The sequence below is a fragment of the Phytophthora cinnamomi genome (assembly GCF_018691715.1).
Source record: "Phytophthora cinnamomi strain GKB4 chromosome Unknown Contig26, whole genome shotgun sequence".
NCBI lineage: Eukaryota > Oomycota > Peronosporomycetes > Peronosporales > Peronosporaceae > Phytophthora > Phytophthora cinnamomi.
In genome coordinates, this window is record NW_027150959.1 from 1,152,091 (window position 1) to 1,178,112 (window position 26,022).

General features: G+C 51.8%; 9 protein-coding genes across 10 annotated transcripts; 7 read left to right on the forward strand and 2 right to left on the reverse strand.

The window, feature by feature from the left end:
- Positions 1–1,073: 1,073 nt before the first annotated feature.
- IUM83_08796 (uncharacterized protein) lies at positions 1,074–1,403 on the forward strand (the record flags this gene model as incomplete). Its single annotated transcript, XM_067933191.1, has 1 exon — positions 1,074–1,403. One exon carries the CDS (start codon positions 1,074–1,076, stop codon positions 1,401–1,403), a length of 330 nt encoding a protein of 109 aa, XP_067794161.1.
- A 2,397-nt stretch (positions 1,404–3,800) lies between these two features.
- On the forward strand, positions 3,801–4,643 carry IUM83_08797 (uncharacterized protein; the record flags this gene model as incomplete). The annotated part of the gene is made up of 1 exon (XM_067933192.1): positions 3,801–4,643. The coding sequence occupies one exon, from the start codon at positions 3,801–3,803 to the stop codon at positions 4,641–4,643; it is 843 nt and encodes a 280-aa protein (XP_067794162.1).
- A 133-nt stretch (positions 4,644–4,776) lies between these two features.
- On the reverse strand, positions 4,777–6,172 carry IUM83_08798 (Protein phosphatase 1, regulatory subunit; the record flags this gene model as incomplete). Its single annotated transcript, XM_067933193.1, has 3 exons — positions 4,777–4,845; positions 4,924–5,547; positions 5,618–6,172. 3 exons carry the CDS (start codon positions 6,170–6,172, stop codon positions 4,777–4,779), a joined length of 1,248 nt encoding a protein of 415 aa, XP_067794158.1.
- Positions 6,173–6,665: 493 nt separating this feature from the next.
- On the forward strand, positions 6,666–7,855 carry IUM83_08799 (Spermatogenesis-associated protein 17; the record flags this gene model as incomplete). The annotated part of the gene is made up of 3 exons (XM_067933194.1): positions 6,666–6,733; positions 6,832–6,930; positions 7,003–7,855. The coding sequence occupies 3 exons, from the start codon at positions 6,666–6,668 to the stop codon at positions 7,853–7,855; spliced, it is 1,020 nt and encodes a 339-aa protein (XP_067794164.1).
- A 138-nt stretch (positions 7,856–7,993) lies between these two features.
- On the reverse strand, positions 7,994–8,655 carry IUM83_08800 (Thioredoxin-like protein; the record flags this gene model as incomplete). The annotated part of the gene is made up of 3 exons (XM_067933195.1): positions 7,994–8,049; positions 8,111–8,416; positions 8,496–8,655. 3 exons carry the CDS (start codon positions 8,653–8,655, stop codon positions 7,994–7,996), a joined length of 522 nt encoding a protein of 173 aa, XP_067794148.1.
- Positions 8,656–10,617: 1,962 nt separating this feature from the next.
- On the forward strand, positions 10,618–11,313 carry IUM83_08801 (uncharacterized protein; the record flags this gene model as incomplete). Its single annotated transcript, XM_067933196.1, has 1 exon — positions 10,618–11,313. The coding sequence occupies one exon, from the start codon at positions 10,618–10,620 to the stop codon at positions 11,311–11,313; it is 696 nt and encodes a 231-aa protein (XP_067794286.1).
- A 45-nt stretch (positions 11,314–11,358) lies between these two features.
- IUM83_08802 (Serine protease family S33) lies at positions 11,359–11,700 on the forward strand (the record flags this gene model as incomplete). The annotated part of the gene is made up of 1 exon (XM_067933197.1): positions 11,359–11,700. The coding sequence occupies one exon, from the start codon at positions 11,359–11,361 to the stop codon at positions 11,698–11,700; it is 342 nt and encodes a 113-aa protein (XP_067794147.1).
- A 3,164-nt stretch (positions 11,701–14,864) lies between these two features.
- On the forward strand, positions 14,865–18,944 carry IUM83_08803 (pleiotropic drug resistance protein ABC superfamily; the record flags this gene model as incomplete). 2 transcript variants are annotated; one of them, XM_067933199.1, is made up of 3 exons in its annotated part: positions 14,865–15,510; positions 15,583–17,678; positions 17,793–18,944. In XM_067933199.1, 3 exons carry the CDS (start codon positions 14,865–14,867, stop codon positions 18,942–18,944), a joined length of 3,894 nt encoding a protein of 1,297 aa, XP_067794155.1. The 2 variants fall into 2 exon arrangements, with proteins under 2 accessions (XP_067794155.1, XP_067794156.1); XM_067933198.1 differs by having other exon boundaries at positions 15,583–18,944.
- Positions 18,945–24,356: 5,412 nt separating this feature from the next.
- On the forward strand, positions 24,357–25,602 carry IUM83_08804 (GMP reductase; the record flags this gene model as incomplete). The annotated part of the gene is made up of 3 exons (XM_067933200.1): positions 24,357–24,500; positions 24,578–25,420; positions 25,501–25,602. The coding sequence occupies 3 exons, from the start codon at positions 24,357–24,359 to the stop codon at positions 25,600–25,602; spliced, it is 1,089 nt and encodes a 362-aa protein (XP_067794287.1).
- Between the last annotated feature and the right edge of the window lie 420 nt (positions 25,603–26,022).

The following is a 26,022-nucleotide window of genomic DNA, read 5'->3' on the forward strand; positions in this document are numbered from 1 at the left end:
CAAGTCGTGCAGATTCAGACCCGATTATGCTTCTGGATTGTCTTCATTCTTCAGTTCACACTGGAACACTATGGAGTGGACTTCACCTTCCGCTTCGCATGGATGCATTAGTCCAGAAGTCAAAAAAAGTCACTTGGATATGTGCGGACGATTGGATGGTGTGGTTTTCACTAGTATTTCACTGAACCCCGGTCTGGGTAAGGAGCTTAAACTGCAGTTGTACGTGTTAGCCACTGAGGGATTCGTTTCGGCGATTTACCCTGCGTTCAGCAGCGTCTACCTCAAAGCGAGCCCCACTAGCCGTGCGGGGCTTGTGCTTTTACTGCCGGTCATCAAAATCATCACGAAAAACGTCGTGGCGTGGGCTTCATCGCACGTCGAAGATTGCATTCCAGTAGTATGGTATTCTCGATTGAAGTATTCAATGCTCTCTATGTCGCGACCTGCATGTAATCAACGAAATCGACGCTGGCAACCATCATTATCATCACCTCGGATATTTTGAACGGAATACTGGCGTTCCGCTAGCTACTTTATCATACGCGAGCACTTGAAAAGAACGCCAGCGAGCTCAAGTACATTTAGCTGCCATCGAGGGCATATACACACACGTCTGTAGAGCTCATTACGACCGTGATGACCTCGTTTCACCATCTCCGGACATTCAAGACACAGAAGGGCAAGGTGATTCGAATTCGCTCCCCCGTGAAGCTTGGTATCCCAACCGATGCTGAACGTGTTCTTGACTCGTTGGTTGAACACCAGAAAACGTTCGTGACTAGCGGAGCACGAAAAAAATTGCACGCAGCTTCGAGGCTTGGAGGTAGCGGCGTGAGCCGTGGAAGTACGAGCGTCGGTGCGAACGGGGCTTCTAAGATTTTCGTCAAGGAATTTTCTCCAACTAAATCTTTTCGCCAGGGCCTCCAGAACCGCATCATATATTGGTGAAACAGTCAAGTACCTCACAAGCGGCACAGAAGGAGGAGAACGTAGAGCTGATTGAAGGCACGCTTCAACTGCTATTCCACTGCGAATACCACGCTCTTGTCGAGTATGTTGAGTGCGCCGCCCCGATGCTTTTCGGCGTTTACCCGTCGATCTTGTACCAACTGCCCGTGCACAAATTTTACCCGCACACACGAGCCTTGGAGGCTGGCCAGCTCGAAGGTATGTTGACGAACATTGCCATCTACGCGACGCTGGAAGTGTTGTCATTTATCGGGATGCACGTGGCGCTGAAGCGAAAATTTAACCTGACAGCTCTGTTCCAGCTAGCATTTGTACTCGAGACCCATGTAGTGCAGCTGCAGAGTCGGATGTTTGTCTGGATCGTGTTTATTCTGCAGTTCACACTGGCGCACTACGGTGTGGACTTCACCTTACAATTCGCCTGGCTGCACTAGGATGCTGACGTTTTGTGGTTGGCATCTTGAGAATATAATAAATACAGTTACTTCTACATGTTATGGTTGTGGTGCGATTTATACCAGGTAGACTATTTTAACGATGCACTTCTGTAGAACGTGAAGTCGGTGACGCTATCGTGGAGCATCGCAGGTAGCACCACTGACTAATTTGAGCTTGGTCATTACATCACATGCAGACGCTTGCTGCGAGTTCAGTCGCTTCACGTACCTGTCTGCAATGAATGATAAGAATCTGATGCAGGTATCGCCTGCACCTAAGCTTGCTGGACCAACAGCCGATTATCAACACCGCGTGAAGACCCAACGTAAGAGAACCAGCGTGGTCGAGCAGCACAAACATGTTCAGTCGACGCTGTGGATCAGACAGGTCGCCATGATTTGGCAAAGGTTTGCTGCTGGCTATAGTAGCTTGCAGGTGAGCCATCGGGGCTTGTATTCTATTGAGAGGCTGCAAGCATTTCAAGCATACTGCGAGAAAGCTTCGGTACTCCGTGCTCTAGCCGTTTGTGTATTAACTCCAGTGCCATCGTTGCTGGCGATTGTGCTTATTGAGTGTATTCCCTTATGCGATCCATCGTTGGGGTGGAAAGCCAACTACACGTTTTGGATTCGATTCTACATTAGCGGGATAATTGTTCTCATGGGAAGCACTTATCAGGTTACGGACATGGTGGACCGGGTGAAGATTTCGCTACTGCAGAGTTTTGGTATGGGTATTGTGGGGATGGGTATTTACATCGCCACTGTGATCCTGATCGCATATCTGTGGGTTTTTCCTGTGCCATTCGGGATCGTTCTCGGTATCGGGCCATGCTTTGCTGTATTTTTCGTGGTATTGATTTTAACCATTGGTATCAATACCTTCAAGACAAACCCTGGGCTGGGTCACGAACTCAAATTGCAGTTCTACGTGTTGGCCACAGAGGCCGTCATCGCGGTGATCTATCCTGCGTTCAGCAGTGTGTACCTCAGAACGAGCTCCAATAATCGGGCAGGCCTGGTACTATTACTTCCCATGATAAAGCTCGTCATGAAAAACATTGTAGCACGGGCTTCTTCGCACGTTGAAGACTGCATTCCGGTGATCGCGGTGTTCTCGATCGAAGTGTTTAATGCGTTATACGTGGCGACGTGTATGCAGGCGACGAAGTCGACACTGGCCACAGTTGTTATCATTTTCGTTGATGCTGTGAGCGGTATTCTTGCGTTTAACTCCCTACACAATCGCACGCGAGCGCTTCAAGAGCAGCATGAGCGATCCCAGTGTTTCGACTCGAAAGGTAAACGGAAAACCACAGAAGAGCTTATCCCGACTGTAATGAGTGCGTCTCAGCAGCTTCGGTCGTTCAAGACGAAGAGAGGTAGAATTATTCGAATTCGCTCTCCTATGAAGATGAGACTTGGGGCTGACGCAAAGCGCGATTTGGATTCGCTTGCTGGGCACCACAACGCATTCGTGACACGCGGGGCGCGAAGGGCATCTCACTTTGTTTCAAAATTTATTGCTGAAATTCGAGGCTCTGTCAGCATATATCCTGAAACTAATACGAAGAAAGCAGTACATCCTTCCGTCCATCAAAACGAGTCCACCAATCCAGCACACGCTCATGAAGAGCTGCAACTTGAACTGGTCGAAAGCACGCTCGAGCTACTTTTTCATACCGAGTATCACGCACTCGTCGAGTACGCCGAGTGTGCGGTTCCTATTCTTTTCAGCGTCTACTTGACGATCCTGTGCCAACTACCGGCACACAAATATTACCCTCACACACGAAACATGGAGCCTGGTCAACTTGAATCGATGCTGGAAAATCTGTCAGTGTATGTGGCTCTAGAAGTGCTGTCTTTCGTGGTGATGCAATTTGCACTCAAGCGAAAGTTTATGCTCTCAGCTCTCTATCAATTGGCTTTTGTACTCGAGACGCATGTCGTCCAGTTGCAGAGTAGAATGTTCGTCTGGATCGTATTCATACTCCAGTTCACGCTGCAGCACTACGGCGTGGACTTCACCTTCCAATTTTCTTGGCTACATAAGAACGAATAAAGCTATCCCCGCGACGGAAATCGGTAAGGTTAGCAATACCAGTACCAAAATGTAAGAATGGGTACTGACTGGTACGACCACTCTAAACACAGCTTTGTTGCTTTCATCATTTAGCTTGACAACATGGCTACACTTCGACCACTTCAACGACCATCACTCAGGTGCGTGATCCGCAACTTCAGTATCCTCCAATCAGCAGCCGCAGAAAAATCGCGGAACCACCAATCACCGTCCGTTTCACGGAGTAAAGTCTCTGCTAACGGATCTTGCTCGCCATTCCTGAATTTGCCTTCAACTTGCCAAGTCGCCTCAAAACTACAACAACGGCAATGAACCCCGACGTGTTGAGCTTCCTGCTGGCTAACAACCCGCTGGGCTGCCTGCGTCCCAGTAGTATAGCCCCCAACAATAATATAATGTCCCAAGCCATGGTCTCGTCCTTCTCCATGGACGTGTCGGCCTACTCCAGCGACCTGTACGAGTACCCGGCCACCAACCGACCAGTCGGGGGCCTGCCCAACGCCTTTGTCATGTGCTGGGAGAACGTGCTCTTCCCGGCCAAGTGGATGCGCCAACAGCTCGGACTCAAGCCGTCTGTGCAGGCCCTGCAAGCTGCCAAGCAGCGTGCTCTACGCACACCCAACCTCCAGGCAGCACTCGCCTCGGTGGAGCAGGACCTCATCCAGCTGCTCACCTCCGTGTCCAGCTACGGCCCGCTCTTCATCGTGAGCGAGGAGAGCGTCCAGTTCGTGGAGGCCACGTGCAAGACCTTCTTCCCGAGACTGGCCTTCTGCCTCAGCAGCAGCACCACGATGACCAGTGTGCACGTGATCGGCACCCCCAGCAGGTTCCAGTCCGCGGCGGAGAAGTCCGCGTGGAGAGTCAACCTGCTGCAGAGTCTGTGTCGGGACAGACTATTTGGTACAGCCCCGCAGAGGCTGGTGGACCCGAGAGCAGGCAGGTTCGGCCTCGTTGTGGTTAGTCCGCATCAAACGGACATTGCAGCGTGCGGCGACGCGTACAAGGCGGCGCCGTTTGTCATTCCCAAGAGTGTGCACGTGCAAAATGCACGGAATCTGACGCTGGGCGAGTTCACGCTGCACCTGAGGACTCTGGCAGAGTACGTGCCGCAGGCCGCTCCGTGTGACACCAGCTTCGCGATTCAACTCTAGCTCGAGGACAGGTTTGGAACTGTACATGAAACCATGACGACACTAGACTCCATCGATGATAGTAACGTTTTTTGGTATTGCTGACCGTGGAAATATCCGACTTGTTGTTGAGAGACGAGTAACAGTAGTTTACTTAGCTGGCTTGCGAAGGTGTCGGTCGTCTCTGCTGGCTTTGCTGCCAGTCTTGGTGCGCCAGCTCCATCTAGGAAGACAACAGGTTAAGGCGTTAGTTCGACGCCGAACGTGCCATCGCTTTCCGCCGTCGTAGGCGAGTGCGCACCTGCTTCATGTGACTCGCTGCATCTACCAGGGCTGCGTCTGTGGCTCGCCGTGCCCGTGACAGGGCCGCCTTGCGCCTCTCGCGAAATCTACTGGCTGTGTCGGACTGGATTGATTCACTAGTGTCGGCAAGTTGCTCTCGAGTCCGTGACGATAGCGCTGTGAGCTGAAGCTTCCACTTGGACATACGGTCGCTTCGTTGCTGCTCGTAGTCTGCCAGGTTAAAAGCCGCCTTGTTCTCTGCTTCGAAGCTCTCCTGCTTTTCCAGGAGATCCTGTTCGTGTTGGGGAAGCTCTACTTCTACTTGCAACGCGCGGTACTGGTCCATCGGCGAATGAAGTGCTGGAAGGGGCAATATTGCAGCGTTGTTCTCTGACGCTGTGCTGCTACTTCCAATCGACGATGACGATGACAACGGAGGAGCTTCTACTGCTGGTATCGACGAGGGTCGCCGAACGTTGTCAACCTGCACCAGATCCGGCAACCTCTCGAAGAAGAGGTGAGCGTAGGCCGGCATATGCCGCACGAACGGGTTGCCGGCAAGACGCAGGACACGAAGGGACTTGGGGAACTCGGTCACGTCGAAATCCTCGATGTAGTTCGTGGACAGATCCAGGAACTTCAGCTGCGGCAGCAAATAACTATCAGGCCACGGCAGTTATGCAGTGAACTCAATGCCTACAAGTAACACGTACATTGTGCAGGTGCCGGAGATTCTTGACTTCGCGGATACGATTGCCCGCGAGCGCAAGGAATGTGAGCTGATCATGGTCCTCGAGCCCTTCAATCGTCTCGATCATGTTGTACTGAAGATAAAGCTCCTCCACATGCGTAAACGCGTCGAGATTCTCAATTTTGCCAACGTCCAGCCAATCGAGACGCAGCAGCTTCTTGTTCAGCATCTCCTCGATCTCCTTGTCTTCTTCCTCCGGAGTTCTTGCTCGTCGCTTTGGGTTCTTCGCCACTGCGAAACACTCTCGAATGAGCTGCATCGTGAGCTGCACTGGTCGCTCGTTCTGCAGCTGCGTGGTGACGGCCATGCCCTCGATCTCCTCTTCCAGGGCAGCCATCTCGGCGTTCGGGTCCGCCTGCTCCACCTCCGCCTCGCCGCCTTCACATTCTGTCTGTGAGTTGCGAGACGCCTTGAGCCCGAGGCTGGCGAGCCACCGCTTGTCCCGGGATGCCATGACGCGCTCAATCGCTCGCTGGTCCTCGACGCGACGCACGTTCAAGGTCGCGAATAGCTCCATGGCAGCTCGGCCAGAGCTCGTCGACGCAGATGGAAAGCCGGCGACGTCCGCGGCTATGCAGAATGGCAGGGTCTGTCGCCGGCCTTTTCGGAGCCCTCGGGCGATCCCATCCGTTACTCTCCAGTTGGGACGAGGCTGATAACGGGCAGCACGTCGACGCACCCTCAAGTTGAAGTGGTCCGGCCAATCAAACACGGAGGAGACAACCTGCACCTGGTCATCCGCGCTGGTTCAGAAAACCACGTGGCTATTCCGCAGCTGAGGAGAATGCACAGCGCGAGGCACAGCTAGTGGATCGTGTAGACCTTATCGCTTCTCGGAGCTGCGTTGAACTGGTCTCCTGGCCCCACGTTCGCCAATTTTAGAACGTTTTCTATTTTCTGCGTCGAGGTGTCGTAAAGGCGTTTGCTGGTCTTGTCCTTCGTGGCTGTGGCTGGGGGTTAGATCGACCCCTCTGCATGCTGGTAGTCGTCTAGAGCACACGCAGCCGGTCATGGCGCTGTTCTACGACTGCTGGACGAGCCGAGGCACCACGCTCGAGCGGCTGCAGCAGCTTCTTGAGTACGTGCAATCATCCACCCATCCTGGCGCCAGACAGCGTTCTTGTCCACGCCAATGAGCTCTGACCACCGGCACTGACGCCTTCTCTATGCATACAGTGACGCCGAAGACCAGGCCGAGACCGAGCGCAAGGCCGCAACCCACATCCAGCGGCTCTTCCGGGGACAGCGAGTTCGAGCCGCCGTCACGCATCAGACGTAAGCGATGCCGGCTCTTGACCCATTCGTCCACGGATACTTACTAGCTGAATGTGGTCGTTGTTGACGCAGGGATGCCGAGCTGATGCTCTCCCGGGTATATCGCGGGCATTTGGGGCGGCGACGCTGCAAAATGCTGCGTGCGGAATTGCAGAGAGCTCATCGACGAGCTGTGCTCGATTACTACGCTGTCGTCATCCAGAAACTCGCACGCGGGATCCAAAGTCGAGCGAATCGTCTGGACTTCCGGAAACGCAAGGCCTACATCAGCGAGTTAGCAGCCAAGGGGGATAACATGCGCCGGATGCTTGAGGAGAACCTGCGCAAACAGCAAGAGCGAGAGCAGTTAGCGAGTGAGGAGGCTGCGAGAGAGGAGCTCGTCAAGGTCACACAAGACCTTCATCACCTTGTCAGCACTAAGGCAGTTTCCGGGATTTACAACTCGCCCATGCAGCCAGCCAGTGCCACGAGTTTCGGTGTGCCAGTAGAAACCCACATCCGGGAAAATGCTCGTCGAGTTGTGTCCACACGGCTAGCAACAGCCAGACCCCCATCGAGACTGACGCCGTACCCGCCTTCAAATAAAACCACTCTGCAAGCCACAGCTCCCTACGACGCTGTACAACGAGAGACACGGAGGCAAACGAAGTATCACAAGCTAAGACGCATCGGCACGACCGACTTCGCCGCCGTCTACAACCCAGAAGAAGACGTTGCGCGGATGCTGAACGCTCCAGGTATCAACGCTGGCATCGAGTACCTGGACGACTGGAGGAATCCCTACAAGAAGAGGGGTGTGCCGCGCAACAAGCGCGATCTGCTGCCTCACCTCTCCACGTTAGGACACGCTCCAGAAACCCCGTTCTACTTGACCTACGGCGGCAACAAGAGCAAAGTGCTAGCCAACGACCGCTTCGATGTGTAAAAAATATAACCCTGGATTAAAAAAACACTTCAGAAACAACAACACAAACACCACATGAAAAACAAAACCATGCATCCTGTTGCTCCAAACCCACACCCGAATCTAGAGCGACTTCAAAGCAACTCGTTGTTGATTCTCCTATTCGTCGCTAACCTTCTTGAGCTCGTTCATGTTAGTCCCCGCGAGGCGTTCACCTAAGGAAAAAAAAATGATTAGTACACCTCAAATTTAGAAGTAGTTTTCTTGCCGACCCACCGAAGAATTTGAGGCTGGAGATGACCGTCTCCTCGGCGCCGTTGTTCTCCTCCACGAAGACGGTGATGTTCTTGACGCGCTGGAACTTGACGAAGCGCAGCTCCACGTCGTTCTCGGGCAGCAGGTCCTCCTCCTTAAGTTCGATTGTCTGCGTGGGCTCCACGTCGCCCGCGTCCGAGAAGCCCAAGTTGGGGCGGTTCACGAAGAGCTTGATGACGCGCGGGGCCTCATCGCCCTGCGGGGCCACGATGTTGAGCGAGAAAACCTTGACAGCGTCCTGGAACTCGATGTAGAGCATCAGTTGCTCTAAATTTAGATAAAGATACGGCAGGTTAGAGATAAGTACAGAGTCTTTTTTTAGATAAGATACTAAGCGGTGACGGACCGTCGGCGTCCGACTTGAGCTGCAGCGTCTCGTCGCCGATGAACAGGTTGCCGAAGGGCTTGTTCGGGTCCTCGTTCAGGCAGTAGCAGTCCTTGGTGCTGATGGCCTCCTTCAGGTCCCCGTAAGGCCGGCTCTTGGCGGCGGCGGCGGTCGAGCTCATCGGTCCTGCTTCACTATGGTGGAAGGGCACAAATGAAGGGATCCTCCCCTATAATTCACTTGGGGTTTGTATATGCTAACGATAGAAACGTTTCTAATCGTCTAGAAAATATGATTCTAAATATTTAGAACTACGTTCAATTTATAAACATCGAAGCTGCCGAACAGAATGGACAGGTTTTCATCTCGAGGACTACTCCGTCTATTTCAGCGCTTATGCAGATAACGCCCAAGCTTTCAAAACCCTAGAACAAATGGTCATTTGCCCTTGAGGTCGCTGGGGCTGTAGGTTCTACATTGCACAGTAGAACCGACCGATTAAGTTGTCGACCCTAGTATACCGAAGGAGTTTTGTTCGGTGAATCATTCGGGGCTTAAAACCCTTGTAAGCTGCAATTTAAACAGCATATATGTATCGACACGAAAATGAACCACATGTGCGATGTGATGTTCCAAACGTGTGTTCGATCACGCAATACCTGGTTGCAATGAATAAATTCGGTTGTTTACTGCAATATTGTACTGCGCATTCAATATCGCCATCACATCGTTTCACGTCGTTTCACACCGTTTCACGTGATGGCGATATTGAATGTGCAGTACAAGTGGGAAAACGTGGCTGGGTGTGAAGTTGTTTACTTTAAGTATTCACGCGATCAACGGAGCTAATACTTCGAAGTACAAGATAGGAGGTGGCATAATTTAATACTTCAGGATCCACCTCTCTTCAATAAAGTTATATATTCAGGTGTCAAAAATTCCTACCTACATTTTATAATCGCATACTTCAAAGTAAAATACGAATTTCCTTCAACAAGATAAGGTTTAGCTAAGAAATGGGCAAAGAAATCGAGTGTTGGTTTATTCAGACACTAATACTTACGTCAAGTGGTAGTTATCCGTATGCCGTTCACACAGATCGACTTGACATTCGAGTCAGCATGATAATATCTAGACGGACACAAATGGGATTGCAAAGAATCCGAATACTAGTACTTGTGTCTTCAAGGAAATTTTGCAAAACATGCGATGCTAATGCGACAGCTGTAGCTAACAGTACATCGTGCACTGGAAAAGAGTGGTAATACTCAATGCTAGAATCGAATGGTGGGCATCCCCCTCGGTTTGGGTTTTGGTAGATCTGACCTCATTTCCTAATTTTCCAGCTATCGACTACCAGTATCCAATACGTAGAAGAATCTAGAGGTGCTTTCGTGAGAGCATGCAGATCTTCCATGTCTTTGTGGTCGTTGGGTAGTATTCGTGCTCATCCAGTCCACCATCGCGGCGAAGGCGCAGGCGCGGAAATATCCACTAAATGGTTAGTATCCTTGCTCGGAAGTCACATTTGCCGACCCGGCCGATCGCCCGCGAGAGCAAAATGCCGAGTCTGCCGTGTACTCCGCTCCTTTGTGTCACCCCGGAATCTGCAAGGCCCCAGCATCGGCGGATCCAACCGTTGACATCTTCGTGAAGCGGCTTCCTGCTACGATTGGCAATGTTGCAAAAGCTTCCAATGCATGGATTTTCCAAGGTGGCCCTGGCTTATCCTCGATCAACAGTAAGTTGCTGACAATTTTTGTTTTCGTACCGATATTCACATTCCTATGTAACATCGCTGCTGTTGCTGTGCGTAGTGGAGCAAAGGATGATGGAACTGCACACGCGACTGGGGGGATCGTTTAACATTTACACTTTGGACCACCGCGGCACTGGACGCAGCACCGTGCTTGACTGTGTGGCAGCACAGGCGATGACGTCTGGGTCTCCACATGGTCGTGACATTAGATCGACCGAATTTCCTTCCTGCGCGAAAGACTAGCACTCCAAATATGGAGACCTCGCCTCATTTTCAGTCACCAGCGCTGCCTCGGATATCGCGGCGTTCATTTCTCAGTACTCGAACAGAGCGCGCACGTTCGTGTACGGGGTAGGCTACGGCACTATTCTAGTCGAGCGTCTCATGCATCTGAACCCGGTCACCGTGGAAGGCTACATCCTCGATGGCATTGCGACTTCGGCTGGGGCAGCGCCCGGCAAGTATGGCAAGTATTTCTCGAAGTGGGACATGGAGTATGGTGAAGTGGGCGAGTACTTTATGGGGCTTTGTGGCCTCGACAATGGCTGCAAAGCGCACTTCCCGTCCGCCAACTTGTCGGTTGCAATTCGTGAACTGCTGACCATGTTCGACAGCGATCGCAACTCAACTTGCGCTGCGTTGGTGGCTGGCGGGGTCACGACCGTCCCACCATCATACATGCTCCGAGCGACGTTGGGTAAGCTACTAGCAGATAGCGATACACGGACTCTGATCCCGCCGCTTGTGTATAGGCTGAATCGATGCAACGCGGACGACGTCCTGGTCCTGACGCAGTTCATGACTTACCTCGACTCATACTTCTCGTACGTCTTCATCCAAGATCCTAGCCTCTCGAGTCTCGAGTACTACCTCATCATATTCTCGGAGATGTGGAAGATCCCAGCGCCGTCCCAAGCCCAGATCGAACCGCGCTTGACTAGTGTAAGCATCGCCACGGGAGATTCCTACGACCGCACCGCGCTGTATTGCGCTTTCTCGAAAGAGAAATCGGCGACGTGTGACGCATTCAACCTCGGCAACTACGCTGCAGAAGGGATCCTTTATAAGCGTGACCGCTAGTGGAACACAGCTGCAACCCTCCCAAGCGATGTCAGTGTGCTCCTGATGAGTGGCAAATTGGACCCGCAGACGCCGCACAAGTACGCGGAGTATTTACTCGAAGCGCTTCGCACCAGCCAGAAAGAACTCGTTACGTTCAACTACTCGACGCACGATACTGTGAGTTCGACGCCGCTTAACGACAGTAGAGATCCCGGCGTGACATGCGGCATGAAGCTATTGGCGTCGTACATCAGCAACAATGGCGATCTGAAGCGCCTCGACAGGTCGTGCGTGAGTCAAATGCCCGCGTTCAACTTGACGGTGCCATCGAACCACGTGAGCAACTTCTTCAGCACGGACGATGTATACGATGGTATGTTCCAAGCAGGCTCGAGCTCTAACTAGACGGGGACATACCTACTCTTCGACATTAAAGCCTGAGATGAATACTGGGATGCACATTTCAAAGAAACAACGCCTACACTGTCCTGCGCCTGACTTTCATCGTAAAACATTACTTCTAATTCAATGGAGCTAAATCTGATGTTGCTTCGCGTGCTTGGTGCTGTGGGTCGAAATGGATAGTTCAAGTTTTTTTTTTTGATAAGCACACCTGAAGAGCTCACCCCACGTCACCGCGGGCTATCTGGCGACTGGGTAGCTGCTAGTAATGAGCCCGATGAGGTAGCACTCGCACGACGACCAGAAGACGTGGGGTCTCCGTTTGGCAGCGGGTGGCGGAGGTACTCGGCCAGCAGCGCTGCGAGCGCCTCGCTGTCCACGGCCTCCCACACGCATTGCAGCTACTCGTTGTCGCACCGCAGCTCCGGATCGGCGGGGAAGTTGGCGCGCACGAAACATTTGTCCGCGGTCACGAACTTCTGGTAGTTGTGTCACGCGTCGGGCCGGCGCACCAAGGTGACAACTACGACCCCGTCGTCTGGGTCGGACGAGTCGGGTGAGTGGAGGAAGGGGACGAGGGTGTTGTAGGAACGATCACTTTGCTGCCATGGTGGTCAAAGTAGATGAAAAGGACCAGAGACTAGCGTTTCTTCAGCGTATGGACGCATTAGATTTTATGTCGAACTCTTTTCGTTCGAAGTTGCTGGTGTGCTGGTGTTTTAGGGATGTCCTACCCGGCAGAAACTTAACAAAATTGGCAAGTAGCTATCTATCCGCGCTATTACATCACAAATTGGGCGGAGCTTTACGTGTGGTTTCCTATAGAGAAGCCACGGACCCGAGCAGGTGGACACGGTTTGATGCGGATGAGGTCACCTCGATGCAGCTCTCAATTTTTGTTCGTGGGTACACAAGTGGACGCCAGAAAAACACACGAGCTCAATCTGCGTAACCAAGCTGTCGTTTTTGCGGATACCGTAATTCGCTTGCGTCAATCCGTAAAACCTCGTTGTTTTGTCCGGTTCACGCTAAAGCTTTTCTATCGAAATGTCGCTTTGAGGACCAGTGGGTTAGGTTAAACGCGATGTGTTTCAACCGGAAATCGTGCTTTCCTACATTTGCTGATATGCCCGTTCAGTTGCTTCAAAAGGGTGCGCTACACTCAAACGATAGCTAAACTTATGCAGTTGCCAAACCACAGGGTAAGGTGACACTCAGACGTAAACATCGTCTGAATAAATATAAGCTTTCTTAAATCTCGTGTTATGCCGACGGTGTATCTGCTTGGCCGTTACCTTACAAAGATTAAATGTACTCAATACAACCTCAACCTTGAAATGAAAATTTCTTAAATCTCGTGATGCACACATTTACGATATATTCGGCAGACGTTCATTGGTACCCAAGGATCTTCGTATCGACTGAGCTATTTGTGCTCGAAGTTAGCGCTTGCCACCAGCAAAGCCGATAAGTCTTCACCGTTTTAGTTCGTACAGACGCGTCAAAACTCCCTCACTATTTGGTTTTTCGGGAATTCGTTTCGTATAATATCCCACGAACGGGCGAGATCGAATCTTCACATACACAGCATTTTTCTGTTAGGAATGAGGGCAATAATCAACTCCAAATACATGGCAACTGATAAAACAATGAGCAGCCTGTAAGTTCTGAAGGAAACACAGCGTCGAATCAAAGTTCACCCATTCACTAGGACGTAGTTCAAGCACCTCCTCCTCAATTTTTGTCACTGTGACCCCCATTTTGCAGCCGTCCACGCTAGCTTATACTGGCATTGGGTCACCGTACTTCTGTCGCTTGGTACCTTGACCAGAGGCAAAGCAAACAACATGATGTGCGATTTTTTTCACGTCTCCTTGTGGAGGAGGTTTCCATGCCAGCTAGTTGTCCTTACTGGAGTGTAACTCCAACAAAGGGCAAAAGCACAACTCTTTGGTGCATGCCGCAATCGAGCCCCGCGTTTCTTTGGTAGGATTGTGCCATGAGACAGGGGCCCTTGACTTCCTTCACACACCGAAGTGAATCAAGGTTGATCTTATAGATCATGCTCTTTTGAAAAGAGCAAATACGCCCGGCAAAGGAGCTACCGACGCGTTATTAGCGACAAACACAATGCAGTATTACGTGACGAATTCAAGGTCAGTGTATAGGATTTCGATCATTTTCGAAGGCCAGTGTGGGGGAAAGCATTTTTTTTTTTTCTAGTCTAACCCAAACCGACGTGCACAGCGCTGGCAACGAAGACAAACGGCTTTGTAGCAGCGATCGCATATTGCGCGGTAGTAACAGCCATCGGCAATGCCAGGGATAATGGTGTAGGTCCCCCGTAAAACCTGTGCATTTCGGTGTACGAACTTGAAGTGCCTGTCACATGCCGCAATCGCGCGTGTTTTTGCGGTGCCTGATGGCGCCCAGGCACTGGTTGAAGTGCAGACTGCCTAGCGAAAAATGAAGAGCCGAGAAAACTGCGCGCTGGGCAGCGCTGTAGAGTTGCACTAAATCTGGCGCGGATATGTCTGCTATCATGGTTCACGATTCGATATACTCGCGGGGTCAACTCGTGACCACTGCCCTCCAAGCGGCGCGAAGGCGCTTTTTGAAGCACCGGTAAAAAATAGTGGCAACTCCGCGCAATCCGTTTGCGCGCGCACCGAGTACTACGTAGCAATGCTGAAGCGCTTGTTCATCGTGACCATTAACTATGATTTTTTTAAAATAGCAACGAGAAGCCCATTAAATGGGCTTCTCGCTGTCGCGGGCTACCTCAATGCGACTTCATGATCGCCCCCTTCAAAACAGCGCCGCGTTTTGGCAAGGAACTTGGTACCGCTGAGATGCATTCGATCGGATTGCTGACCCCGCAAAAAAGAACCGACGATTCGGTTTAGTATCCTGCATCGATTAGTACCCCTGTGCGCGCAATCGAAAACCGCCGATTGCTCGCACACGCGGAGCTACGAGTGCGCCGATGCATAGAACCATGCCTCCGCTTCGGATCGCCCGCCTGCAAACGCTCATTCTGAAATCGGCTCGCTCAAGAGAAGATCTAAGAGAAAGACAAGTAGAATTCCATCGCTCTGCTTGGGTCAGCAGCTTCGACAGCCATGCCGGCAACTCTGCCCGCCATCAGCCTCGAGTCGGGCGCGAGCATGCTCGCGAAGGGGCCCGAGGAGCTCAACCGCTTCATGGCTTCGACGCTCGAGCCGGCAATCGGTAGCGAGATGCCGCAGCTCGAAGTCCGCTACAAGAACTTGTCGGTGACGGCCGACATCACGATCACCGAGGATGTCACCGCAAAGTCCGAGCTGCCGACGCTCTTCAACACGGTCGCCAAGGCGTTCGCGCGGATATCCCCACTGCGCCGCGTTGTCCGCAAGGAAATCGTGAAGAACGCGAGCGGCGTATTCAAGCCGGGTACGATCACGCTAGTGCTTGGGCAGCCTGGATCGGGCAAGTCCGCCTTGATGAAGATGCTGTCAGGCCAGTTCCCTGTGGAGAGCAACATCACAGTGGAGGGTGAGGTCACATACAACGGCGTGCCTCAGAAGGAGATCATCAATCGTGTACCTCAGTTCGTCGAGTACGTTCCTCAGACCGATCGACATTTTGCTACATTGACGACCCGTGAGACCCTGGAGTATGCACACAAGTTCGTTGGTGGCGGTCTCTCGGAGAAGGGCGCGGATACGTTTGCAAAGGGTTCCGTCGAGGAAAACTTAGCAGCGCTAGAGGCAGCAAAGGCGTACTACAAAAACTATCCGGATATCGTCATTGGCCAGCTTGGTCTTCAGGACTGCGAGAATACGATCATTGGCAATACACTCGTTCGAGGTGTTTCGGGTGGCGAGCGCAAGCGTGTGACGACAGGCGAGATGGAGTTCGGCATGAAGTACGTGAGCCTGATGGACGAAATTAGCACTGGTCTTGATAGTGCTGCGACGTACGATATCATCTGCACGCAGCGCAACATCGCCAAGACATTGTACAAGGCAGTTGCGATCTCGTTGCTTCAGCCGGCCCCAGAGGTGTTCGCTCTGTTCGACTACGTGTTGATCATGAACGAGGGTGAAGTGATGTATCACGGCCCCCGTGACCGAGTGCTGCCGTACTTCGAGAGCCTGGGATTCAAGTGTCCTCCGGATCGCGATATCGCCGACTACCTGCTTGATTTGGGCACGCGTTTGCAGCATCAATACGAGGTAGCTCTCCCTGTCGGAATGATAAAGCATCCTCGTGCCGCTAATGAGTTTGCCGAGCACTTCGTCCAATCTCGCGTTTACGCTGACTTGGTTGGTATGATCGAGGCTCCGATGGAGCCTGAGCTGGAAAAGCACATGAGTGAATACATGGATCCCGTGCCGGAATTTCGTGAAGGGTTCTGGCAGAACACTGCAGCTCTGAGCATTCGCCACATGACGATCTTGTGGCGAAATAAGGCGTACGTTGCCAGTCGAGTGGCTATGACTTGTATCATGGGTCTGATCTACGGCAGCACTTTCTACCAGGTCGACCCGACGAACGTACAGGTCATGTTGGGTGTAATTTTCCAGGCCGTGATGTTCATGTCCTTGAGCCAAGGCTCGCAGATCCCTGTGTTCATGGAGGCTCGCGAGATCTTCTACAAGCAGCGGGGTGCGAACTTCTACCAGACGGCATCGTATGTTATCGGCTACTCGATTGCACTGATGCCGCCGTCCGTATTCGAGATTCTGATCTTCGGCTCGCTCGTGTACTGGATGTGCGGCTTCGTTGCGAACGTCGGCGCGTACTTCATTTACTTGATTCTGTTGGTGCTCACAAACCTGGTCTTGTCAACGTGGTTCTTCGCTCTGACAGCAATGTGCCCGAACCTGGACATTGCAAAGCCGATGTCGTCGTTCTCGATCGTGTTCATCATTATCTTCGCCGGCTTCGTGCAGCCCAAAAGCCAAATCCCGGACTATCTCGTGTGGATCTATTGGATCAACCCGATCGGTTGGTGCATGCGCGCGCTGTCGGTGAATGAGTATCGGTCGTCGAAGTACAACGTGTGCGAGTATGGAGGCGTCAACTACTGTTCTGAGTTCAACATGAACATGGGCGAGTACTACCTGGACCAGTTTGGCGTACCTTCGAGCAAGACGTGGCTGTGGACTGGTGCCATCTTCATGATTCTCTTTTACGTGTTCCTGTTAGTTCTCAGCATGTATCTGCTCGAGTACCGGCGGTACCTGGCTCCGACGAATATTCAACTGCTTCCGAAGGAGATCAAGGATGAAGCGCAGGACGGGTACGCGCTGGCTACGACGCCCAAACACTCGGATGATACCAACTCGGATACGTCTCACGATGAAGTGATGGTGGATGTTCCTCGACGTGAGAAGAACTTCGTCCCCGTCACGATCGCGTTCACCGACCTGTGGTACACAGTTCCCGACCCGACTAATCCGAAGGAAAGTCTCGACTTGCTCAAGGGCATTAACGGCTATGCCACGCCTGGCACACTGACGGCATTGATGGGATCGACTGGTGCTGGCAAAACAACACTGATGGACGTGATCGCCGGACGTAAGACGGAGGGCACTATCAAGGGTAAGATCTACTTAAATGGTCATGAGGCAAATGACTTGGCCATTCGTCGTGCAACCGGGTACTGCGAGCAAATGGATATCCACTCGGAAGCGTCCACGATGCGTGAGGCGCTAACATTCAGTGCATTCCTGCGTCAGGACAGCAGTGTCCCGGACAGCAAGAAATATGATACCGTGGAGGAATGCCTCGACTTGCTGGATATGCACGACATCGCGGACCAAATTGTTCGCGGTAGCTCTCAAGAGCAGATGAAGCGACTGACGATCGGCGTGGAGCTGGCGGCTCAACCAAGTATTTTGTTCCTGGATGAGCCCACAAGCGGTCTGGATGCTCACTCGGCGAAGGTGATCATGGACGGCGTCCGGAAGGTGGCAGACAGCGGCAGAACAATTGTCTGCACGATTCATCAGCCATCGTCGGATGTCTTCTTCCTATTCGACCACTTGATCCTGCTCAAGCGTGGAGGCCAATCGGTGTTTGTTGGCGAGTTGGGCGACCGATGCCAGAAGTTGGTGAAATATCTGGAGGCAATCCCCGGTGTGAAGCCGTGCCCTCCGAAGCAAAACCCTGCAACGTGGATGCTTGAAGTTATTGGCGCCGGCGTCAGCAGCGGACGCGCTCGAGACCTGGACTTTGTGGATATTTTTTCCAAGAGCGAGGAGAAGCGTATGATGGACGATATGCTGCACCAACCTGGCATCACGACGACGTCTCCTGACTGGCCGGAGGTGACGTTCATGAAGAAGCGCGCGTCGAAGGGCTCGACCCAGATGTACTTCCTGATGAAGCGGTTCTTCGCACTGTACTGGCGTACACCAGCGTTCAACTTGACCCGTTTTGCCATCGTGCTTGGCGTCGCTATTATCTGTGGTTTGGCCTTCCTAAGTGTGGATTACTCGACGTACAGCGGTCTCATGGGTGGTGTCGGTCTGGTCTTCATGTCGACGCTGTTCATGGCTATGGCTGGCTTCATGGGAACCCTCCCTGTGTACTCGAACGACCGCGCCGCTTTTTACCGTGAGCGCGCGGCGCAAACGTATAATGCGTTGTGGTACTTCGTGGCGACGACGGTGGTGGAGATCCCGTACGTGTTCGGCCAGTGTCTGCTGTTTACAGTGATTTTCTACCCGATGGTTGGCTTCCAAGGATTCACCACGGCGGTGTTGTACTGGGTGCACGTATCGCTGTTCGTATTGGGCCAGATGTATTTCGCTCAACTGCTGATCCACGCGTTCCCGAGTATCGAAGTGGCCGCCGTCATGGGCGCGCTTATCAACTCGATCTTCCTGCTGTTCGCTGGATTCAATCCGCCGTCGTCATCGATCCCCGAGGGCTACAAGTGGCTGTACACGATCGTGCCTCAACGATTCAGTGTCGCCATCTTGACGGCACTTGTATTCTGTGATTGCCCAGAGGAACCGACGTGGAACGAGTCACTGAGCCAGTACGAGAACATCGGCTCAAACCTCGGGTGTCAGCCGTTGACTGAGACTCCGATTACTGTGTCGCACACGACAGTGAAGGGCTTTATTGAGGGAACGTTTAGCTACAACTACGATGATCGCTGGGCGAACTTCGGCTACGTGTTCGCGGCTATCTTCATCTTCCGAGTGCTGTCGATGCTGTCTCTGCGTTACATTAACCACACGAAGAGATAGAACGCGAATAATCATTGTTCGTGGTGGCAGTGCATACATAATGTTTTACGACAACCTAAAACTAAACAAACGAAAAGTATGAATAACCGAAAGACTTGATAAAAATGAAAACTTCCAGAATGTGAATTAAAATTCTTGTTGAACGCTTCCATATAGCGGACAATACTGCATTTCCAGAATACCGTAAATCCCATCTCCGATGTACGAAAACTCCTCTCCATCCATCCCCCCATGAAAACAGTTTCAGCTGATTTGTCACAGTACAATTCTGGTGTTGCCAAGCCACACCTGGACGTAACCCAAATAAACCAAATTCTTCAGGTCGAGCGTCTTTGTCGAGTCTGTGATCTCCAACATTTTCTCGACCTGTTTTAGCTCAAAGCCTGTGTTCCACCACGCAAAGTATTGTCTTCTGGAGGTTCTCACCCAGCACCTTCAGGTCGGGCATACTTTTTAGCGACTGGAAAAATGTTGCCACCTCTGCTTCCGGCACCCTCTTCGCTAACATCAAGTATATTTCGCCGTCTTGAAACAAGTGGTCTCCTCCGTGTTTCTCCCTATACGCAACCGAATATCTGAGCCACTCGAGCAGCGTCGGGTTATCGTCGAGCTTCGTTGCTGCGCGTACGAGTTGCTTCAAATTTAAAAGCTTGAAAACATCTTTTGGGTTTGTGCCGACCTCCAACCACAGTCTAAAGGCCAGCTTCTGCGCAGTCGGGTTGATGCTTGATACCAGGTGAGCGAGCTTTGATACTCCATTCGACAATTCAAACAGCCTCTCTTCGTTTTCTGGAATATCACCACGGTTGTCTTTGTCGGTCTCTCCTGCGTCGCTAATACTCAAAGCCCGTACTACCGACATAAGCTTGTTTCCACCCGTGACAGAATGAGGAGAGGCTGGAGTAGTGCCTTCAATTGCCTTGGTGAGAAAGTCTGGTTGGGATTTCTCCAATGTGGAGACAGTGGTGGCGCCTGATGATGATATGATAACCACCACCAGCAACACGAAACAGTTCATGCGAGTCGTGTGCCGGCGCCTTTCTGGTGCTACTGAAGGGCTACTGTCCGAGGAAGTGAGTAAATGAGGAATGGCGTGCAAGTGGGCGCTGCGCCTTCCACTCTGGTCTACTGTATTACGGGCAGGGATTGACAGTGCACTGGCACTTTTCCATATTACTGTAAGTAGTTCGCAGGTACTACTTCATAAACTACTATAGTACTTTGTAGATTATCTCATGGATTCGAAACTAGTATAGTAACAATACAATAGTACTACTGAACTACTGCCGGTCGAAAATTCACCAAATACAGTATTTGGACCAAGATCGACCTCCGAAACCCTCCATAAAGGTCTAACAACTGAGGCTTTCCGGCTGATGCTTTGGCGAATATGGCGATGGACACGGGCCGCAGCAGGCAGACCACGCTTGAGGCTGGTGGAAAACCGAATGCGCTCTGGCCATCAGCTTTGAGCCATTTTAATAACGACCTTCAACACTGGACGAATGGAGCTGCACATACAGAAGATCAAATTACAGAGCAGATTAGTCTCCCCGCAAGGGACTACACCCACGAAGGGTGACAGCTTGCTGACGACGCAAACGAGCGGAGGCAGGTACTTTGTATTAGAAGTCGTTAGTGTACCTAAGTGACTACAATACAAATAAAAAAAAAACAATTGAGGCTTACGCACGTTGAGGTGGCGCTCATGAGCACGAACAGCGACATCAGCTTAATGTTACGCAGTCGCTAGTGAATAGCGGAGACGACGTCCAGGAGGGTGACGACGTCCCGCTTGTAAATCGTTCGCGTTGCAGAACACTCAGAAGTCGATGACGAGACACCAGCGCGAGCGAAGCGACATACCTTTAAATAAGGTAGAGCAGGGAAGAGCGGGGCCAACGGGGAGGGGGGGGGGGGCATCTAGATCTTTCCGACCGGGTCTGACCTCTGTTGCTTGAGACGCTTGAACGGTGAGCACGGCCGGCCTAGCACTGGGTGCAACTATCTGAGCAGGGACGCGCTCTTACGGCGGCAACATCGAGACAGAGACCGCGGGCGACGCCAAGCTCGTCTCGATGAGCTCCAGCACGTGTCTGCGCAGCCCCAAACGGAAGACAGGGCCGTGAGAGGTCGACTTAGGCATTGAGATCGTAGGAAGGCTCTCTGGGGGTTAGAAGGAAGATTGAATAATGACCGAGTGAGCCTCACATGCGCAAACCACAGCCTATGCGGCCGACACAGGCGTCCCCAATCCCCGTGATTGTCGGTAGTACAGAACAGTACTGCAGGTCCGGCGGAGTGAACTACTAAATACTGTCGTATCAGATGGTATGAAAATGTGCAAACTACTTGTTACAGAAATAATAGTACTGCTACTGTAGCACTGTTTTGCCCAGTCGGGTGTACTATAAATCGTGATCAGTCGGATTACTGTAAACCCTGATTATGGGTAACAAAATCGTAATCAAAGATATGAAGCAGCGAGGTCAGAAAAAATAGCCTATTGTATGTGATTTTGTATTGTAGCCTGTTTTAACTTTTATGTTTTTAAGAAACATAACAATAAGGGAACACTTGCTATAGAAAACAGTATTATTGTTTACAATGATATTTAGCAAGTCAAATTCGTCGCTTTAATAGACAAGTATCTTCATAATAAACAGTGCAGCAACAGCATAGTGGTCTCTATGCATCCAATAGATTTGCCTTGATCGACTCTATTATTATACTCAGCAGACAGTATTTTCACGATACGGTTTGCTAAGTGGACATACAGACTAGTTGAATGCACATGACTCGGCGTCGGAGTCCCTTTATAAGTATCCAAAATAACAGCTTGTCACAAATTTGTCTCTGTAGCTACTCCAATTCTGTCAGTCCTCAGCGTGAACTCCCTGGCGTAAACACTAATGCACGCGTGGTGTGTAATCATGCTGTACAGACTGCTGACGCCGTCACGCACTATACCCGCACAGAACGTGCAGATACAAATCGGATTTGACCGGCAGATATACTGAGTTTAATGAAATATGAAGGACAGACAGTGTCGTATCGCGGGAAGCAGCTTGCATGTATACAGTATATATAAGCTGGTTCTTTGTAGATGGCAATGTAGGACTCATAGTGGAGGCTGTAACACCCACTATTTCAGTTGACTGTCATCCATGTGCGACCCTGCGCAAATCTTGCATCCTTTTTCGGTTCCACCTTTCCAAATGGACGAGTATAGCAAACTCGTCCATACGGTATACTGTACCGCCACATATTATTTCACGAGAAAGAACAACCCAATTTCGTACTTAACGAATTTGCTTCACGCGCATTGAAAACAATGAAGTCGAATATGAAAATGGAGGCCAAGTTTAATCTTCGAGGTGCTTCATTATTTGTCAATGAACAGGTCTAAGGATGTAGTCATACCGATCTATATATTTAATCTAACGAATGTCAATGCAATGCAAGCAGTAAACCTATTGTGTAAAAAAATCGGCCTCAACCATGTGTATGTTGTGTCAAAATGACATACGTGAGTAGTATATACTGGGTAGAGTTCATGTAAACTAGAGGCAAAGCTTTAGTCTGGGAGGACAGTGTGTGTATCATGTAATTTCTGAAATAGGATGTGGGACTTGGTAGGACTATCAGTTCACTTCTCTGTGTAGCAAAATGGTTGAAAATAAGCGTAAATTGGCGAGACGTCGGCTCTTGCATGCGCATCGTGAGAAGCGTCCGTGCGTTGGCGCTGAAGAAGCAAACTGTTCAACTTCTTCGGTGAATGAAGATGTAGAACATTTGCTAGCTCAGCTTCATGAATGCATACAAGTTAAAGCAGAAAGCGTAGTCTTGTCTGACCTCGAAGCGCAGCAATCGTGTCTGACCTTGACCAAGTTAGAGAAGAAAGAGTACTCGTGCATGACCTTGACACACACTGAAGCCGCATGATAGGACGGCCCCAAGCGTTCCGTTACGCTCTCCTACCCAAGTCTTCTACACTCGTATTCTACACATCATACATTGCATCTCAAACAGTTAGATTAGTAAGAGAACACCCCGACGTTGGAGGGTCCCATGATCACGAGGCATGAGGCAAGGCGATGCGTGGCCCTCTCTCTCCGAAAGCAATCGCGAGTGGTGCCTTGAAACTGTAGCTCCGAGCAGTTGGTTGACAATTTCGAAGTGTGAAGACGAGTAACAGTCAGATAACCATCGGTCACCACATACACGTATGTTTGTGTTGCGTTAGCTGTAATCTGTGACCTATGGACTCAAGCGACATTCCCGGGGAGGAGGGGGGGGGGGGGGCGCCAATGAAACGAGAATCCTAGAGACAGCCTTGGCACAAACAACCGCGGGCTCGCCAAGATTCGGTCCCGAAGTCGGAGGCGCCGCGCAGCTCCTGTCGGAAAGAGGTATTCTTGGTAAAAGAGAGATTCGCCCGCAGTGTGTGTGGCGGGTTGAGTGGCAAATAGGGCAGAATTAGTAAAAACAGTTCGTTGACGAACATTTAAAAAGTTCGTAGCGTTTTTATCGTTTTTATTGGAACGTGTAAACTGTTTCTACGGACACCCACCCGTAAAAAGTCGTAATAAGTATTAATAAGACTTGACAAGCAGGTCGCTAATTGGCATGTTGCTGTAATGTAGAAGATATTGGTACCCTGTACCAATCGAACGAACGTTCGTTCGTTCGGGGTTTAAGAACGTTTAAAACGTTCGATGGGGCGTTTAAACAGTTTTTTTTAAGAACGTTTAAACTGTCCATTGTGGGGGGAGGGGGCAGTCTTACAATTGCCACTTGCCAAGAACTTGGGCCCAAGTTGAGGTAGTGTTAGGTGCACTTAACCTATGTATGGCAACGCCCAACTGATAGCGCATTGGCCCGGAATGGCTAAAACGTTCAATTGACTTCTCATGATTAGTTCCATTGTGAAAAAAGAAATATCGGATGACAATTTACTGTTCGCAATGAAGTCGATAGATCATGAACCTGCAGCGCGAAATGGGTTGGAGGAACGTGCTTGTGTTCAACTCTCCCACTACCAGCCTACTCCACTCGCAGTCGGAAGTTGTAAAGCAGCGTCCATCGGGCAGCAAGTGGTCGTCAGCCGGATGCGACAATGCGCCTACTTCACACGTTGAAGTGGGCGACTAGGTGAACGAGAAAGTAACGCTACCTATCGTTGCTGCACTTGCATCGACTCTGCCAGGTTTGCATACAAAGGCCAACATATCACCCGTCCTCTAAGTCCGATATATGCAATTACGAAGGTGTTTGGCGCGTTACTTCACAGCTTGAAGACTGAATGCGAGCCGCCACTGCGACGTTGCACCTTTGCCGCCGCCACGTCAGCCTCCTCATTCCGCATTTTGCTGCCTCGGACGCAAGCGACGAAGAAGCGCAAGCCCCGAGATGCCGCGCATCGAGACCGAGGTCCGCCTGGACTTCAAGGACGTGCTCATCCGCCCCAAGCGCAGCACGCTCAAGAGCCGCTCCCAGGTGGACGTGCAGCGCGAGTTCCGCTTCCGCAACTCGAAGCGCACGTGGGCCGGCGTGGTGCGTCCGCCGCTCTCCCCTCTCTCTTGCTCTCGCTAGCTGGTGCCTGACTCACTGTTGACCGCTGGCTGCTGCAGCCCGTGATCGCCGCCAACATGGACACCGTGGGCACCTTCGAGATGGCCGTGGAGCTGGCCAAGTTCCAGTTCATCACGTGCGTGCACAAGCACTACTCGCCCGCCGACTGGGCGGACTTCGCGGCCAAGCACGCGGACGTGCTCCCCACGGTGGCCGTGAGCGCTGGCTCCAGCGCCGCCGACCTGGAGCGCATCACGGCCGTGCTCAAGAGCCACCCGGACATCCGTTTCATCTGCCTGGACGTGGCCAACGGCTACTCGGAGTTCTTCGTGCAGGCTGTGCGCAACGTGCGCGCCGCCTTCCCGGAGCACACAATCATCGCCGGCAACGTCGTGACCGGCGAGATGGTGGAGGAGCTGCTGCTCTCGGGCGCCGACATCATCAAGGTCGGCATCGGCCCGGGCTCCGTGTGCACCACTCGCAAGCAGACGGGCGTGGGCTACCCGCAGCTCTCGGCCGTGCTCGAGTGCGCCGACGCCGCGCACGGCCTCAACGGCCACGTCATCTCGGACGGAGGCTGCACGTGCCCCGGAGACGTGGCCAAGGCCTTCGGTGCCGGAGCGGACTTTGTCATGCTCGGAGGCATGCTCGCCGGCCACGACGAGAGCGGCGGCGACAAGATCGAGGTCAACGGCCAGCTCTTCAAAAAGTTCTACGGCATGAGCTCGTCCGAGGCCATGAAGAAGCACAATGGCGGCGTGGCCGAGTACCGAGCCTCCGAGGGCAAGAGCGTGACGGTGCCGTACCGTGGCGCCGTCGCCGCCACCTGCAAGGAGATCCTGGGCGGCGTACGCTCGACGTGTACGTACGTGGGAGCCAGCAAACTCAAGGAAATCAGCAAGGTACGACAAACCGCAACGTCGATCGGTGTGATGCTGGACCTGACAAGTGAACTAACGCCACTTTTGTTTCTCTTTGGCAGCGTACGACCTTCATTCGGGTGTCGCAGCAGCTGAACGAGGTTTTTGGCCGAGCTCCAAATGAACAGGAGGAGCACGTGTCGAAGAAGCAGAAGACAGGATGAGTGGAGGCTTCATCCTGAGCGCCTGCTGTGAGGCTACACGGCCGCTTGGCGACAGGAACTTCTCGTTACCGGCAACCTCACTCCTCATAGGACTTTAAATTTTTCCTCGTCTCGGACTTGCTTGGAAGCAGACACGACCATGCAACTAAGGGAAGTCGAGCACTTTTAGAACGCACATCATGCATGTGGATCCGCCCCTGTTTTTCTTTTTCGTACGCATACCCAACGAACCAGGTATCATGCTAGAATGGCTGCCCAGGTTTGTCAAAGCGTTAGAGAATTCGAGAAGATACTCAGATATTCCTGATGCTTTCATTCGTCAACAACAAAGCATTTCTCAGACTGTTGAATGCGTCACTGGAACCCTCAAATCAAAAGCAGGTGCACGCCACACGTAGTACGGTACGTGACGTACCCCCC